The sequence below is a fragment of the Stenella coeruleoalba genome, assembly GCF_951394435.1.
Source record: "Stenella coeruleoalba genome assembly, chromosome: 8".
NCBI classification, from domain to species: Eukaryota; Metazoa; Chordata; class Mammalia; order Artiodactyla; family Delphinidae; genus Stenella; species Stenella coeruleoalba.
In genome coordinates, this window is record NC_137154.1 from 59386814 (window position 1) to 59404325 (window position 17512).

Genomic DNA, 17512 nt, shown 5'->3' on the forward strand with positions numbered 1-17512 from the left:
ATCTCTACTGATTCCCTAGGTAAAAAGCCACCATGACTTCTTGCCAGAACTACTGCCCTTACTAATACAACCTCTTGTCTTATCTCCCTGCTCTCTTGTCCACTTACAATTCATTCTCCACACAAGAAGACTGACCTTTATAAAATATATATCATATCACGTCATTTCCTTGCTTAGAACAATCTGATGAGGTTTTTTTGTTGAACTTAAAATAAAACCTGAACTCCTTTTCTTAGACTAACCAGGTCCTATATGACCTAATTTCAAAAACACCTCCATCTCTGCTCCAACCTCACTGGCTTTTTTCTATTCCTTGAACATAACAAGCTCCCACCTTGGGGCATTGCACTCACTGTTCTGTTTATCAGAATACTCCACCCCCAGTTTTTGGCATGGCTGACTTCCTCATACCAGTCAGGTCAATTTATACACATTCTCCTCACAGAAGTTTTTTCCAATCACTTAATCTAAAGTAACTGCCTATTATTGCACTGTCCTCACATAACATACCTATGATAGACTGAAAAGTGGTACCATAAAGATGTCCACATCCTAATCCCAAAACTGTAAATATGTTTTCTCATAGGGTAAAAGAGACTTTGAAGATATTAAATTAGAGATCTTGAGATGGGAAGATTATCCTGTTTAATCTGGGTGGGCCCAATATAATCATGCAGGTCCTTAGAAGAGAATAGTAGAAGGATAGGAGTTAAAGGGAGAGACTGGAAGAGGCTATGCTGCTAACTTTGAAGATGGAGGATGGGGCCATGAGCCAAAGAATACAGGTGGTCTCTGGAAGCCAGAAAAGAAAAGGAAAATAATATCCCCTAGAGCCTCCAGAAGAAATGTAGCCCAGCTAACACTCTGATTAGAGGATTTCCAACATTCAGAACGGTAAGATAATAAATTCATGTGCTTGTAAGCCACTAAGTTTGTACAGAAGTAGCAATAAGAAACAACTCAGATTTTGGTAGCTGAAAATAATGTGCTGCTATAACAAATACCTAACAATTCGGTAGCAGATTTAGAATTGAGCAATGGGCAGATGGTGGAAGAATTTTGAGGAGCATGACAGTATAAGCCTAGATTGCCTTGAACTGACTGTTGGTAGAAATACAGATTTTAAAGACTATGCTAGTGAGGACTCAGAAGGAAATGAGGATAGAATATAAAACCTGTACAGTCTTACAGAATAACTAAGTAGTCATAAATAAACGGTTGGTAGAAATATGAACATTAAAGAAGATACTGCTAAGGACCCAGAAGGAAATCAGGAACATGTTATTGGAAACTGGAGGAATGGGATCCTTGTTATAAATTGGCCAAAAAAAAAAAAAATTAGCAGAATGATGTCCTACAGTTATGTGGAAAGCAGAACTTATAAGCAACCAAACTGATATTTAGCTGAGGAGATTTCTAAGCAAAGTGATGAAGGTGCAGCAGGAAGTTGCAGCCTGGTTTCTTGCTGCCCAAAGTAAAATGTGAGGTAAAAGATATAAACTGAGAGAAAGAGTGCTGAACAAAAGGAACCAGCTCCTGATGATTTGAAAAATTCTCAGCCTATCCAGATTGTAAGAGATGCCAAAACCAGTAGATTCATTGTCAGGGAAACATGCTCTGGGAGAAAAACAAGGATGTGTCTGGACATTTTGGTAGTGCCTTGGAAGGCTCAAAGGTCAGAATATTCAATCACACAGAGGGCTCCTTAAAGAGATCAGGCATGTGACTCCTGGATCTCCTCAGTAATCTATTAAGAAGCTATGAAAAAATATAGGACCATTCAGGAAATACTAATGGAGGAGACTCTTGTCTAATGAAGTGAATCCCTGAGGCATACATGAGAGACCTGCAAGGCTTTTGAGAGTATTATACCAGCAGAAATACTACCACCTTAGACTAAACAGAAAGAGAAGGATGAAATAAAAGAAGGTTGTTAGACTCCCAAAATTCTACAGGCATGAAGCAAGCTGATGAAACTATTCAAGTGTAAACATTTGCTACCCTTTGTGAAAAAAGGATTACTTAGAGGGCAGAGCCACCAGCCCAGATGGCAGAACTGCCAAGTCCAGAGAGTAGAGCTATGGGCCAAGAGTTTGTGGTAATTTATTACAGCAGCAACAGTAATCTAATACCAAATCAAGAACTGAAATTATTTTATTCATTCATTTGTTTAGTGTCAGATTCCTTCTTCTAGAAAGTACGTTCCATGAGAATCAAAGACCTTGCTTGTCTTGTTCATCGTTATATCTCCAGCACCCAGAACAATAATCAATATACTGTATACACTCAATAATATTTGTCAAATAAATGAATTATATATTAATGAGCAAGACGTATATTAATAGTATAACTATATAAAAGGATAATATAGCCTAAAGTTCCATGCAATTCCCAGATCTAATGCTACACATAACTCTTCATCTCTATAAAGTATAGAAAAACGTACCACCAATATAGAAATACATATGAAACTATTCTAAATAATTTATTTTAGGAGAAGTAAGTCATGCTCAGGTGTTAATATTTAACCATGATAAAGGACAAGTTTATTTGTGCTTTACCTCACAATGACCTGACACGGCAGTGTGTCACAAAACCAAATTTTAATGACCTTACATCTAGGATGCTGTCAAAAGTCATGGGCTTTCTGTAATCATTAACCATCTTTGAACCACTTCTCCCAACAGAAATAAAACGGTATTTGGCAGAACTCTTTGGGTTTGCTCAAAAATCCTGAGGCCATTTACTACTGAGCGGCTGCCTTCCTTGCAGATTTTATGTGTCCCATTGTAAGGAACTCGGAGATAATGTGGAAGTTGGATCATTTTAAAACTGTGCAAAACTTCCACACAATGCAATTAAAATGGGGTTTCCTAAACCCAATTTGATTTTCCAAACCCAGTAGCTTCATCTGTGGACCATTGTTGAAATCTGCTGATACCGTTTGTGCATTTAAATCATACGAGCTGATGCCAAAATCAGGCCCAAGAGCCATGTATATTTTCCATATATTTTGTTCATATAAATGGGCTCAAAGTACACCTGAGACAAGGCTAGAGTCTCGAATGGCACTTTCACCCCTTCATTTGGTGGTGAAAAGTAATCTAACTGAATAACCTCAAATTAATTTATGGCATGCACGGGAGAATTTACTAAGTATGTTGAGAAAAGCTGAATTTTAATAAGGAACCGATTTTGATTGTATTTTAGATCACCGAGATTGCTTTAACAGAAACAGAAAAAATGAGTAGAAATAAGCATGAGTAGGTATTTAGAAAGGTTATTTACTAGCATTCTTAAGTACTTTCATACTAATTCTTGTGGTTCTTGCTTCTACTCTTTAAAAAGTGCTGCGTACCTATCAAGTGTCTTGGATTTAGCAACTCCTGATTTAAACTCAACAAGGCAAGACATTCTTTATCCTCTTTCTCTCAATGGCATCTCTATATCCAGCAACAAATCCTCACTAAAAACCCAATGGAAGGAAAGAGGAATCCATCTCAGCCATATGTCTAAATTACAGGCAAGGCTATCATGGCTCCTGTATTAGCTGTCTATGTCTATGTGACAAATTACCCCAACATTTAAAACAATAAACATTTACTATCTCATTTCTGCTGTGGTTCAGGGACCCAGATGTGGCTTAAATGAGTGACTCAGTGTTTCTCATAAGATTGCAATCAACTTGTTCGCCACAAGGCCTGTCTGGAGTGAGCACAAACTCACTCATATTGGTAGGTATAAGGTCCTCGATGGCTGTTGACTGAAGACATCAATTCTGCCCCAAAAACCTCTCCATTAGACAGCTCACAACACAGAAGCTGGCTTCCCTCAGAGTGAACATGCAAGAGAAAAAGAGAAGACACCCAAGATGGTAACCACAATTTTTTGTAACTTAGTATCTGAGGTGGCATCCTATCACTTGCACATTATTCTACTTGTTAGAAGTGAATCACTAGATCCAGCCCACACTCAAAGGGAGAGTATTACACAGGTCATGAATAATAAGAAGCAGAAATCATTGGAGAGCACTGTAGAGTCAGCCTACCACACATTCCTACTCAGAGATTTGAGACTCTCATATTGTGATGGTTAATTTTATGTGTCAACTTGATTAGGGTACAGTGACCAGTTGTCAAACACTAGTCTAGATGCTGCTGTAAAGGTACTTTTAAAATGTGATTAACATTTACAATCTGTTGACTTTAAGTAAAGCAGATTACCCTCCATAAGGTAGGTGGGCCTCATCCAATCTGTTGAAGGCCTTGACAGCAAAGATTGAGGAAAAAAAGGAATTCTTCTAACAGAGTGCAAAGGAATTCAGGAATTCTGCCTGAATTTCCATCTTTCAGACTCGAGACTGTAGTATCAACTCTCTCCTGAATCATCAACTTGTTGCTTGCCCTACGGATTTCAGACTTACCAGCATCCACGATCGTGTCACCCAATTTATTAAAAATATATTCCTCTTTCCCTCCCTCTCCCTTTCCCCCCAAGTAGGTACAAAGGTGATACATACATACATACATACATGCATACATGCTTACATGCATATATATACACATACATATATATCCTATTGGTTCTGTTTCTCTAGAGGGCAATGACTCACACATATATGTAGTATAAAAATAATAATACCTGATTCAATTATCAATCAGGATTATTGTGAGGCTAAAACATAGTAGCATATTAAAAGAACATTGATTTTGGAGTCAGCCACACAGACCTGTGTTCAAAACCCAGCTCTCTCCCAAAAACATAAAAGTTTTTTGGCCTTGAGCAAACTACTTAATCTTCCTGAATTTGTATACATGTCCTAAAATAAAGATAATGAGGTAATGGTTTTACACTGTAGAATCAAAATGAAATCATGCAAGAAAAAGGTGGCTTGAATATAATAGTCACTTGATCAAAAGTAGTTATGAATATTTTTGTGTTACCAAATATAAACTACATAATTATTTTTAATATGGCTATTGTTACTACTATCATCACAGTTTGCCATATTCAAATAGTTAAGACTCCATGTGGATAAAGGAAGTTAACACCAGTTCTCTTTTCACTGTTTATGAGTTTCCTACCAACTGGAAACACAAAACTTAACAGCAAACACGGCATTTACAGGTGGAAGGAATAAATCACAGTTAAAAACAGTCAATTAATCAGCTCATTTTCCTTGAAATCAATATGTTTTCACATTTGCTAGTATGTTAATTATTGTGGCAGGGTTTTTCAAAGTTGCTTAGTAAATTTAGCCACATTTCAGTGCAGACGTGTGTTTGCCAAAAAGTTTTATATGTAAATATTGACAATATTTCTTTGGGGGCCTTTTGGCTGTGTTATGTTTCTGTTCAGTTTAATGGAGTATTTGTTCACTTTTCCCCAGTTTACACAGTGGATGTAAGCATTAACTTGTAAATCATGACATGGCGTGATAAAAACCATAGACTGGGCAGAGAAGTGAGACTGTGAAAAGTTCTTCACTTAGTCTATTTAATAGGGGTGAACATCCTACTTGGAGAAGATATTTATGATCCTGCCTTAATGAGCATAGGCTCCAAGTCTTCTTTTTGGTGTCTGTTGTTCATTAATATACATGACCCATTAAAAACTGTCCTCAGAATTTCTGGTAGTGTACATGCATGGAAGATCAATGCAGTATTGCATGGTGCAAATTGCAGTGTGCTGAGACTCAAACAAGGATTGTAATGGTTTTCTGCTTGTAATCACTTGATTTTGAAGAAGTCATTTAACCTCTCTGAGTCTTAGTCTTCTTATCTATAGAGTGAATCAGTCAGAATACCATCCTTCTGTGAGCCTATCTAAGGGTAATATAAAATGTCAAACTCTTCCCTTGGGGAAAAAATAGGTCATATTATGTTCCAAAACAAATTATACTACTCCTTCATTTATCTGTAAGTCACTGATGACTGTAAGTTGAACAATGAATGGCTAATTTTTTATTAACAACTCTCAAGTTGTACTCTTGCAAACCTCCAAGGAAATAAAAAACTAGCAGTTAAATATAAATCTAAAGGATGAATCAGGAAAAGGCCAGGGCCAAATAAATTGCCAAATAATACAATTTAATCATAAAGTATATATTTCTCAAAAATTATTTTATTATGATCGCTAATAGTTGGTTCATCTCAAAACTAAAGTAATTTCCATCAGGTCTCTTCATTTGCCCTCCCATCTCCCCTTATAGTAGTGAGGTTTTTGTTTGTTTTTTTCCATTGAGGTATAGTTGATGTACAGTATTATATATCTTTCAGGTGTACGACATAGTGATTCACAATTTTTAAAGGCTATACTCCATTTACTGTTATTATAAATATTGGCTATATTCCCTGTGCTGTAGAATATATTCCTTGTAGTTTATTTATTTTATACATAGTAGTCTGTATCTCTTAATCCCAGACCCCTATATTGCACCTACGCCCTTTCCTCTCCCCACTGGATATACGAAATGACTGGATGAAAACAAATAAGTGAGTATTCAGTCCCAAACTCAAGAGCTGGAACTAATTGGAACCCTGTTTTGGGATTGCCTTTCTTCTCCATCAGCTGTCATAGAGATGAGGGCACAGCTAGAATACAGCTGTTGCAGCAACATCAGATGTGCAGGAGACTAAGGGACCTAGCACAAGCATACAGTCTTGAAATGCAAATCTGACAATGTGAAGCACTGGATAAAAATCTATAGGAATCTATTAACAAAAATGCTATTTTGGAATGATTTCCAAAACATGTTTCTCAACAAATAACTCTAGTTTTAAGAACTACAAAAGGATAAAATGTATTAGAATGTCTCAGTCCTATTGAGCCTCTCAGGGAATCTTCTCATTTTAGCAATTGGACATAGTCCACAGCAGCTTAAGATAAAAGACCCTGCATCATTGGGATTTTTCCCACTTTCTTACACATACCCCCTGATATACCATATTTGTCTTCTTTCCCTAGAGAAAGAAACCATCCTCAGTATTCTGATGCACAGTAGTCATCATGAAAAAAGAATAAAGCATCACTTGCTGGGCCACTGCAGGGTTAATGTGCACCTTGAAGATTGCCAAAGGGAAGGAGGGAAGGGAAGGGGAAGAGAGGGGAGGAGAGGGGAGGGGAGGAGAGGAGAGAGGAGGGGAGGGGAGGGAAGGGAAGGGAAGGGGAAAGGAAGGGAAGGGAAGGGGAAAGGAAGGGAAGGGAGGGAGGAAAGAAGGAAAAAGAGAGAGGAAGGAAGGAAGGGAGTGGGGAGGAAGGGAGGGAGGAAGAAAGGGAAAGACAGAACGGGGAAAAAGGAAGAAAATGCAAGTTGTATTTTCTGTGTTTCTTGACTCCCATACAGTAAGCACATCTGGGCAATAAGCCCATAGGACCTTGAATATTCATTCTCTCTGTTTTATTCATTCTCTCTGTTTTAGACACCAGACTGTGTCACTAAGTCAGGTCAGTTCTACTGTTGGCATTCAAACTCATAAATAATGGATGACAAAACAAGAGGAGAGAGTCTTAGACGTCTCCTGGCTTAGAGGTATTCTCTAATAGAATTCACCAGAATCCTGATTTGGGATTGCACTTGTACAGTCATTGATAAAGTGAAACTGTTCTCTATTTGGCTCTAGGTTTCCTGGCATATACTCATTTGGCAGGAAACCAAAATGGGAGGATGTAAGAAGCATAGAATTCAGGCACCAAATCTTTATCCTGTGTCTTTAAAATATCCCTTCCTCAAACTTCCATAGTACTGTCAAGGGACATTTCTTATATCTTTTTTATCTTGTATTACAAATATTTATAAAAGATACTTTATGTAAATAGTAACATTGTTTCTTGTTACTACTGGGTTTCAATGAGCCCTACAACTGGATATTGGTATTTAAAAATGAGTTGATTACAATTAAATATATTTATTTTTCCTGAATATGCCCAATTCTCTGTGCAACTCATTTACATTATTTATAGTCAACAATGTCTCTAGGATAAGTTATTCAACCTTGTAGGCAGAATGGTTGATGCTTCTGACTCAATCCTTTTGCTTACATTCTTCAAGATAACAGGTAAATTATCTGTCTCTTAATTTTAAATGTAAAATATAAACAATAATAATTGTACCATAAATTTGTTTAGTGTTTTAGAGAAGTCATTGTCAATCATCAGGCAAAAGACTAATGACTGTCTTTATCAAATTTTCAAATACTGAAAATTGAATTTTCAAATATTCAATTTATTAAATTAAAGGAGAAAAAATAAAAACAGAACAAGGAGTTTTCCATTTTGGGTTAGGATACAGAAGATTAAGAGACCTTTTCTTACATCATAATAAAATATAAGAAAACACTGAACAAGTTAGAAAATAAACAGTGTTTGTTTCTAATACCATCCGAGAGATGATGATGTTAAAAAGTATAAATGAACTAAATTTCAGAAAAGTACAATCCTTGCTGATATAAGGAGAAACAAACAAAACTTTTAATGGCAATGCATGGGTCAGCATGTTATATATGAATTCTAAGGATTTCCAGATTCAGAAAATCTATACATGCCTACCAATTATTTCCCAAGGGGCCATGACAAAATGTATGGTGGCATATCAAAGACTAAGAAAGATAAGAAGGGAGGGAGAGAGACATCTCCCAAGGCTTAGAAAGCCATGAGCAAAATTAAAGAGCAGAGAGACCTCTTCAGCAGCCCACAGAGCTGGCAGGTGAAAACAGGCATAACCATAATGTTACTGAGGTTTATATCACAAGCCTTGCTAAAATGGGAATCCTGAAAATGCCTCCAAAACATTTATAATCAGTAATGAACTGAAGCTTATTAAAACTGGAACCCAGCCCAGGCTCAGCTCAATATTAGATTAGATCAGAGAAATTAACCCCTTAACCTAGCAACCTCAGAGAGAAAGGAGAATTCCCTTTTGTGGAGGTAAATATTAGTTACTTCCATCTCTATCATTTACTTTTTTTAAATGTCTGGCATACAATTAAAAATAATGAGACATGAAAAGAAGTAGGAAAATGTGACCCAAAATCAACATGAAATACTATCAGTAGAAGCAGAACCACAGACGAACCATATATTGAAATTAGCAGGAAAGGACTTTAAAATCAGTATTAAATATATTAACCGACTTACTGGAAGAGGTGGACCAAAATACATGGACACATTAGGAATTTCATCAGAGAAATACCAGCTTTAAAATAAAACAAATAAAAATTTTGATAAATGCAAGAAAACTAGAATCTGAAGCACCTGGGACCTACAGCTACAGCAAACATTAAAAACAGCCCAAGTCCTAGTCAGATTAACATGAAATCCCACATTAAGGGCCTATTTACCTCAGTTCATATTACACAATACATCATGTCTATCTACCAACAAAATATTACAAAGCATGCGTAAAGACAAGAAAAACACAGTCTGAAGACACCAAGGAAACATCAGAGCTAGATTCAAATAGGACACACATGTTGGGATAATCAGTCAAGGAATTTTAAGTAACTATGATAAATATATTTGGAGGTCAAATGTAAAAAAGCAGAAAACATACAAGTCTAGATGGGTGATGTAATTAGAGAAATGAGAATCATAATAAAGAATCAAGAGGAAATTCAACAAATCAAAACCACTGTAACAGAAGTGAAGAATACCTTGTGTGGGCTCATCAGTATACTGGATATGGCAGAAGAAAGAGTTAGTGAGCCTGAAGATAGGTCAATGGAAACTTCTCAAATTGACAGGCAAAGAGAATGGATAAAAAAATAAAAGACATTCAAAACCCATGAGACAATTTCAAGTAGTTTAACTTATATATAATTGGAATACCATAAGGGCAAGAAAGAGATAAAGGAGAAGTACTTTTTGTAGAAAAAATGACTGATAATTTGTAATGACAAGCATTGAGACCTTCAGTGACAGATTCAGGAAGCTCAGGAAACACTAAGCATAAAAAATACCAACAAAAACTACACCTAGACATATCACATTCCAACTGCAGAAAACCAAAAACAATGAGAAAATGTTGAAAGAAAGTAGAGAGAGGACCAAAAAAAAGTTACTTTAGAGGAACAAGAATAAGAATTACAGCAGACTTCTCACCAGGAACCATGCAAGCAAGAAGAGAGGAGTGAAACATTGAAAGTGCCATAAGAAAAAAAAATCAACTTAGAATTCAATATCTGACAAAATTAATCTTCAAAAGTGAAAGAGAATTAATAACTTTCTCAAAGAAAAACGGTAAATTCATCACCAGCATGCCTGTCATAGAAGAAATGTTAAACAGAGTACTTCAGAGAAAAGGAAAATAAAATAGATCATAATTTTAGGTCTACATAAAGAAAGGAAAAGAATCAGGGAATAAATAAATGTAAAATAATATATTTTACTTTTTCTTTCTTAACTAGTTTTAAAGATAACAAAGCTAATAATAGTAACAATGAACTGGGTAATTACAACACATAAATAAGTGAATTGAATGACAGCAATGTCATAAAGAATGGGAAGGAGGAATTTAGAATTCATTGCTACAAAGTACCTTCACTATTATCCACATGATGTGATATGATGTTATTTAAAGGTAAACTTACATTAGTTAAAAATGTATATTGCAAACTCTATGGAAAACACTAAGAAAATGTTTTTTAAAAGGATAATTTATATACTAAGAGAGGAGAGAAAATGAAATTATATAAAATGCCCAATTAAAACCAGAGAAGGAAGGAAAAGAATGGAAAAGGTTTTTTAAAAAGAATAAGTATAATGAATATAAAACAGCCATACACGTGGTAGATAGTAATTCAACTATATCAGTAATCAAATTAAATTTGAATGGTCTAAATACACCAATTAAAAGACAGAGACTGTCAGAATGGAAAAAAATAGAACAAGATCTACCTGGATTCTGTCTACAAAAGCCCTGCTTTAGATAATAAGATTCAGATAGATTCAGGAGATACACTATGCTAAAACTGATTAAAAGAAAGCTGGAATAGCTATATGAATTTTGGATAAAGTAGGATTGAAAGCAAAGAAAATTATTAGGAATAAAGGGACACATTATGTAATGATAAAAAGATTAATTCACCCAAAAGACATTAGAGTGCTAACCTAACAAGAGAGCATCAAAAATGTGAGGCATACCGTGAGCCATGGCCACTGAGCCTGTGTGTCCGGAGCCTGTGCTCTGCAACGGGAGCGGCCACAACAGTGAGAGGCCCGCGTACTGCAAGAAAAAAAAAAAAAAATGTGAGGCATAGAACTGAAAGGAAAAATAGACAAATCCACTATTAGAGTTGGATACTTCAATATTCTTATCTCTGTAACTGATATATCAAACAGGCAGAAAAGTAGTAAGAATATAGTTGACTTGAACAACAACATCAATTTGATCTAATTTATATTCATGGAATACTCCATACAACTACAGCAAAATACACATTCTTCTCAAGCTCACATCAAACATTCACACCAAGACAGCCCACATCCTGGACCATGAAATACACCTTAGATTTAAGGAAATACAAATCATGCAAATTATTTTTTTGGATCACAATGGAATTAAAACAGAAATCAACTTAAAAATAGCTGGCAGGGCTTCCCTGGTGGCGCAGTGGTTGAGAATCTCTGCCTGCCAATGCAGGGGACACAGGTTTGAGCCCTAGTCTGGGAAGATCCCACATGCCATGGAGTAACTGGGCCCGTGAGCCACAACTACTGAGCCTGCGCATCTGGAGCCTGTGCTCCACAACAAGAGAGGCTGCGATAGTGAGAGGCCCGCGCACCGCGATGAAGAGTGGCCCCCACTCACCGCAACTAGAGAAAGCCCTCGCACAGAAACGAAGACTCAACACAGCCAAAAATAAAATTAATTAATTTTTAAAAATAGCTGGCAAATCTGAAATACATAGAAATAAAACACATTTTTGATAACCCAGTCAAAAAGAAGTCTGAAGAGAAATTATTACTATTTTTAAGTAAATTAAAATTAAAAGATAACATCAAAATTTGTGTTTAAAGAGCAATTCATAGCTTTATATAGACATATTAGAAAATAAGAAAAATCTGTAATCAGTTATCTAAGCTTCAACCTGAGAAAAATAGAGAACAAAAAAAAAAATAAGCCTAAAAAGTAAATAAATAAAATTGAAAATAGGAAAACAAACAAACAAACAAAGAGAAACCAAAGCTAGTTCTTTGAAAGATCATGAAAACTGATAAACCTCTAGGTATGCTAACCAGACAGAGAAAGAGAGGGGACACAAATCACCAATATCAGAAATAAAAGAGAGGTATCACTACTAATTCTATAGACATTAAAAGGATTATAAAGTAAGGAATACTAGGTACAAATCTATGACCATAGATTTGATAACTTGGATGAAATAGACAAATTACTTGAAAGACACAAACTACTGAAAATCATTCATGCAGAAATAATCTGAATAGTCTATATTACTTAAATAAATTGTTGTATATAACCCTCCAGAAAAGAAAATGCCAACCCCCCCACCCCAGAGGGTTCACTGATGAATTCTGCCAGACATTTAAGGAAAAAGATGACATAAATTCTCTACAATATATTCCAGAAAATAGAAGCAGAGAGAATATTTTCTAACATTCTTTGAAGTCAGCATTACTCTAATGCTAAATCAAGGAAAGATAGTGAAAAAAAGAAAACTATAGACTAATATCTCTCACGGATATAGATGTGAAAACCCTCAACAAAATACTAGCAAATCAATTACAACAAAATATAAAAGGAATTATACACTATTAACAAGTGGGATTTTTTTCCAGGTATGCAAGGCTGATTCAAAATTCAAAAATTGATCAATTGTAACCATTCCTTCAACAGACTAAAGACAATATGTATATATATATGTATTCATATCAATTAATGCAAAAATTCAATATGTATTGTTGATAAAATCTCTCAAACTAAAAAAAGAAGGAAACTTCTTTACTCAATAAAGAATATCTACAAAAATCCTACAGCTAACCTTTAGTGGTGAGCAACAGGATCTTTTCCCACTAAAAATGGAAAAAAGACAAGGTTGTACTCTCTCACCATTCTTATTTGACACTGTACTGGAAGTCCTAACTAGTGCAATAAAATAAGAAGACAAAAAGGGAATTAAATATATACAAAATTGAGAAGGAAGAAATAAAACTATCTTTGTTCACAGGTGACACCATTACCTGTATAGAAAATCCCAAAGAACTGACAAAAAAATTCTTGGAACTAAGCAAGTATAGCAAGTTTGCAGGATACAAGATAAATATACGTAAGTCATTCGCCTGTCTATACAACAGTAATGAACAAATGGAATTTTAAATTTAAAAAAGGATACTATTTAAAATATCACCAAAAAAGAGAAATACTTAGATATAAATCTAATAAAATGTGTACATATCTATGTGTGAAAAACTAAAAAACACTGATGAAAGAAATCAAAGAAGATCTACATAAATGGAGAAATACTCCATGTTCATGGATTGGAACTCAGTATTGTTAAATGTCAGATCTTCCCAAAATGATCTGTAGAAGCAATGCAATCCCAATTAAACTTCCAGAAAGCTATTTCTGTACATATCTACAAACTAATTCTAAAGTGAATATATAAAAGCAAGAGACCTAGAATAGCCAAAACATTGCTAAAGAACACAAAATTAGGAGGACTCACACCTCCTATTTTTAAGACCATCATAAAGCTACTGTAATCAAGACAGTGTGATATTGGCCAAAGAACAGACACATGGATCAGTGGTACAGAACGGAGAGACTAGAAGTAGATCTACACAACTGTAATTATCTGATCTTTGACAGAGGAGCAAAGGTAATTCAATGTAGGTAATCTTCAACAAATTGTTCTGAAACAATTGGAGGTCCAACAAACAAACAAAATCCTACAAGAACAACAACAAAACTATACACACCTAGACACAAAACTTTCACCTTCCACCTAACTCAAAATGTTCCACCTAACTCAAAGCCTATATGTAAAACTCAAAACTATAAAACTTATAGATGAAAAGACAGGAGAAAATCTAGATACTCTTAGGTTTGGTGATGAGTCTTCAGGTATAACACTAAATGCACAACCCATGAAAAAAAATTACTAAGCTGCAATTTACTAAAATTTAAGAATTCTCTGCAAAATAAACTTAAAATCAAAAGACAAGCCACAGATAAGAAGAAAATATTTGCAAAATGCATATCTCATAAAGAACTGGCATCCAAAATATACAAAGAACTTTTAAAACTCAGCAATAAGTGAGCAAGCAACCCATTTAAAATTGACAAATGACCTGAAAAGTTACCTCAACAAAGAAAATATATAGATGGAAAATAAACACATAAAAAAGTTTTCAGTATCAGCTGTGATTAGGGAATTGCAAATTAAAGCAACAATTAGATATCACTACACACCTATTAAAAGGGGTAAAATTTTTTTTACAAACTGACAGTAACAATGTCTGGTAAGTATGCGGAGGAGTCAGAGCTCTTAGTCATCTTAGTGGGAATTTGAAATTGTTCAGCCACTTTGGAAGACATTTTTCTAGTTTCTTTACAGAGCTAGACATAGTCTTACCTATGATCCAGCCACCATTCTCCTAGATATTTACCTGATTTGAAAACTATGTTCACAAAAAATCCAGCATGCAAATCTTTATAGCTGTTTTATCTATAATAAACAAAAAATGGAAACAATCAAGATGTCTTCAATAGATAAATCGATAAGCAAAGTACAGTATATCTATACAATTGAGTTTTATTCAGCAACAAGAAGAAGTGAACTGCCGAGTCACAAGACATTGAGAAAGCTTAAGTGTATATTGCTAAATAAAAGAAGCCAGTATGAAAAAGCTATATACTAGACTACCCCATTTATATGGTATTACAGAAAAGGCAAAACTCAAAAGATGCTAAAAAGATCGGTGTTTGCCAGGGATTCTGGAAGAGGGTAGGGAGGATTGAATTGGAGAAGCACAATGGAGTTTTTACAGTGGTGAACATATTCTGTGTGATACTGTAATATAGCATACATGACACTATGCATTTATGCATTTACATTTATTGTACAATGCAGAACAAAGAGGGAAACTTAATGTATGCAAATTTTTTAAAAATCATTTAAGAGGTTAGGGGATCCTAACAAAATATGCAAAAATGTGATAAAATAGTCTCACTATATGTATGAAATGTAAGAAATAATATCACTGAAGAGGTTGGAGTAAAAAGGTGCTGACTGGGCTTCCCTGGTGGCGCAGCAGTTGAGAATCTGCCTGCTAATGCAGGGAACACGGGTTCAAGCCCTGGTCTGGGAGGATCCCACATGCCGCAGAGCAACTAGGCCCGTGAGCCACAACTACTGAGCCTGCGCATCTGGAGCCTGTGCTCCGCAACGAGAGAGGCTGCGATAGTGAGATGCCTGCACACCGCGATGAACAGTGGTCCCTGCTCGCCGCAACTAGAGAAAGGCCTCACACAGAAACGAAGATCCAACACAGCAAAAATAAATTAATTAATTAATAAACTCCTACCCCCAACATCTTCTTAAAAAAAAAAAAAGGTGCTGACCTATGTAACTCTGGAAATGAGTTTATAAGACAACAGTTTAAAAAACGACAAAACCCTGTACATCAGCATTATACTCTGATGAAGTATTTTTCCCACAGGAGTATGGATCAACAATTCTAATACTACTACACGTGAATACTGAATCGCACAATCAAGTGAATGGATGGTAGATGGTAATAGCCAGGTTCCTTACTGTTGCAGTGGGAATTTACAGATAAGCAAAAGAAAAGGCTAGAATGATCCACGTGGTAATAGGTTAGAAATGGAGACATGAGTATGAACTCAGGCTTAGCTTCCTGTAGATACACATGATTCTGTGTATAAAATATTTATAGATACAGTGTTAAAGTGTTATATACATATACATATATGAGTGTGTTACTATACACATTTCCTTTCTATGTCAACTAACTGTATTTATAGATACATGTATAAGGTTATATACATATAGATGTTTGTTATTATACACATATATTTCCTTCCTATGTCAGCTAAGAGAACTAGAAGCAACGACACTCCAGTAGCAGAAGCACATCTAGCAGTCAGCTCTTGGATTGTAATACCATTCTCCAGTAAAAGGTACCAAGGGCCTTAGAGAAACTGTTGATTCTAGAACGTGGGCAGAAAACACACAAGATGAACCTGGAGCATCTTGTAGTGCCAGGAAGTTAGTAAGTGCTCAAAAACACACAAAGTCACCTGCATGAGTATGTGGATATGTCAAAGGAACACAGGAATCAATTGAAAGAACTGCTCAGTCTAATCATGAAAAAAAATCAGACAAATTACAATTGATGGATATTCTACAAAATAACAATTATATCTCAAAACTTTCAATGTCATCAAAAGCAAGGGAAGTGTGAGAAACTATCACAGTCAAGAGGAGCATGAGAGACATGATGACAAAATGTAATATGGTATCCTGGATGGAATCCAGGATCATAAAAAGGACATTTAAAAACTAAGGAAATCTGAATAAAGTACAGATTAATTAGTTACAACATATCAATATTGGTTCATTAACTATAACAAATGTGTCATTCTAATGTAAGGTATTAATAATAGAGGAAATTGTGGAGTACCATGGGAATTTTCTGTACAAATTCACAATTATTCTACAAATCTAAAACTGTTATAAAATTAAAAGTATTTTAAGTGGTAAATAAATAAACCATTAACACCATGTGATTTCCTAACTTTTTGCTTCCTTATCTTTTTCTGACCTATGATATAACCAAACCTGGGATTTCTAGTTGAGACCATTTGAAGACTTCATCCAAGCATTAACAACTTTGATGCTTATTATAATTCTCTGGTATAGCTAAAATAACTATTATTGTTATTCTCATTTTACAGGCTAGGAAAATAAAGTCAAGAGATATGTGCATTTCTTATGGACATTAGCAAGGAGGTCATAAGGATAGATTTCTGACTCTATCCATTCTTCCTTCAATTACACCATTCTGTTACATAATTACCCTGACACCAAATTACTGACATTTTCCTATGCATATCATCAGTACCTTACACAGGGTCTGATTAATAACAGACTCAGTAAAGAATGTGTACAATAATCAATGCTTCATGTTTAGGTTTAAAGAAATTTATAACTGGAAGAAGATTCACGGATAATCTTTCCAGCTCAAGCGCTTTCATTTTTAGATGAGGAAAATGAAACCCAGAAAAGTGAACTAATTTGCTCAAGTTCATTGCACAGCTAGTTAGTGTCTGTATCAGAGCTGAAATCCAGTTCTACCTGACTCTAGATCATTGGTTATTACTTCAACAGTATGCTAGTTAATAGACTGTGGTACTGGAAAAGTTTTTTCATCTATGGCAGAACACTTAGGAAGCAAATTGCCATAAGAATTGTAATGTTCTTAAAAGTTCAAGGAAACCTCTAAGCAGATGTTGCCTAAAGAGCAAGAAAAT

The 17512-nt window shown here is 35.2% G+C and overlaps 1 protein-coding gene across 7 annotated transcripts in view; it reads right to left on the minus strand.

Moving 5' to 3' along the window:
* The window catches only part of LOC307190962 (uncharacterized protein), a 445225-nt gene that overhangs the window by 277662 nt on the left and 150051 nt on the right, over positions 1 to 17512 (minus strand). For all 7 annotated transcript variants that reach the window (XR_013829564.1, XR_013829565.1, XR_013829566.1 and 4 more), the window contains exon 3: positions 11140 to 11221. Coding sequence is in view for 3 of the 7 variants with exons in the window: in XM_079930478.1 (XP_079786604.1) it covers positions 11140 to 11221 (82 nt within the window). In the remaining 4 variants the exon portion in view is untranslated. The remainder of the gene's footprint in view (positions 1 to 11139; positions 11222 to 17512) is intronic.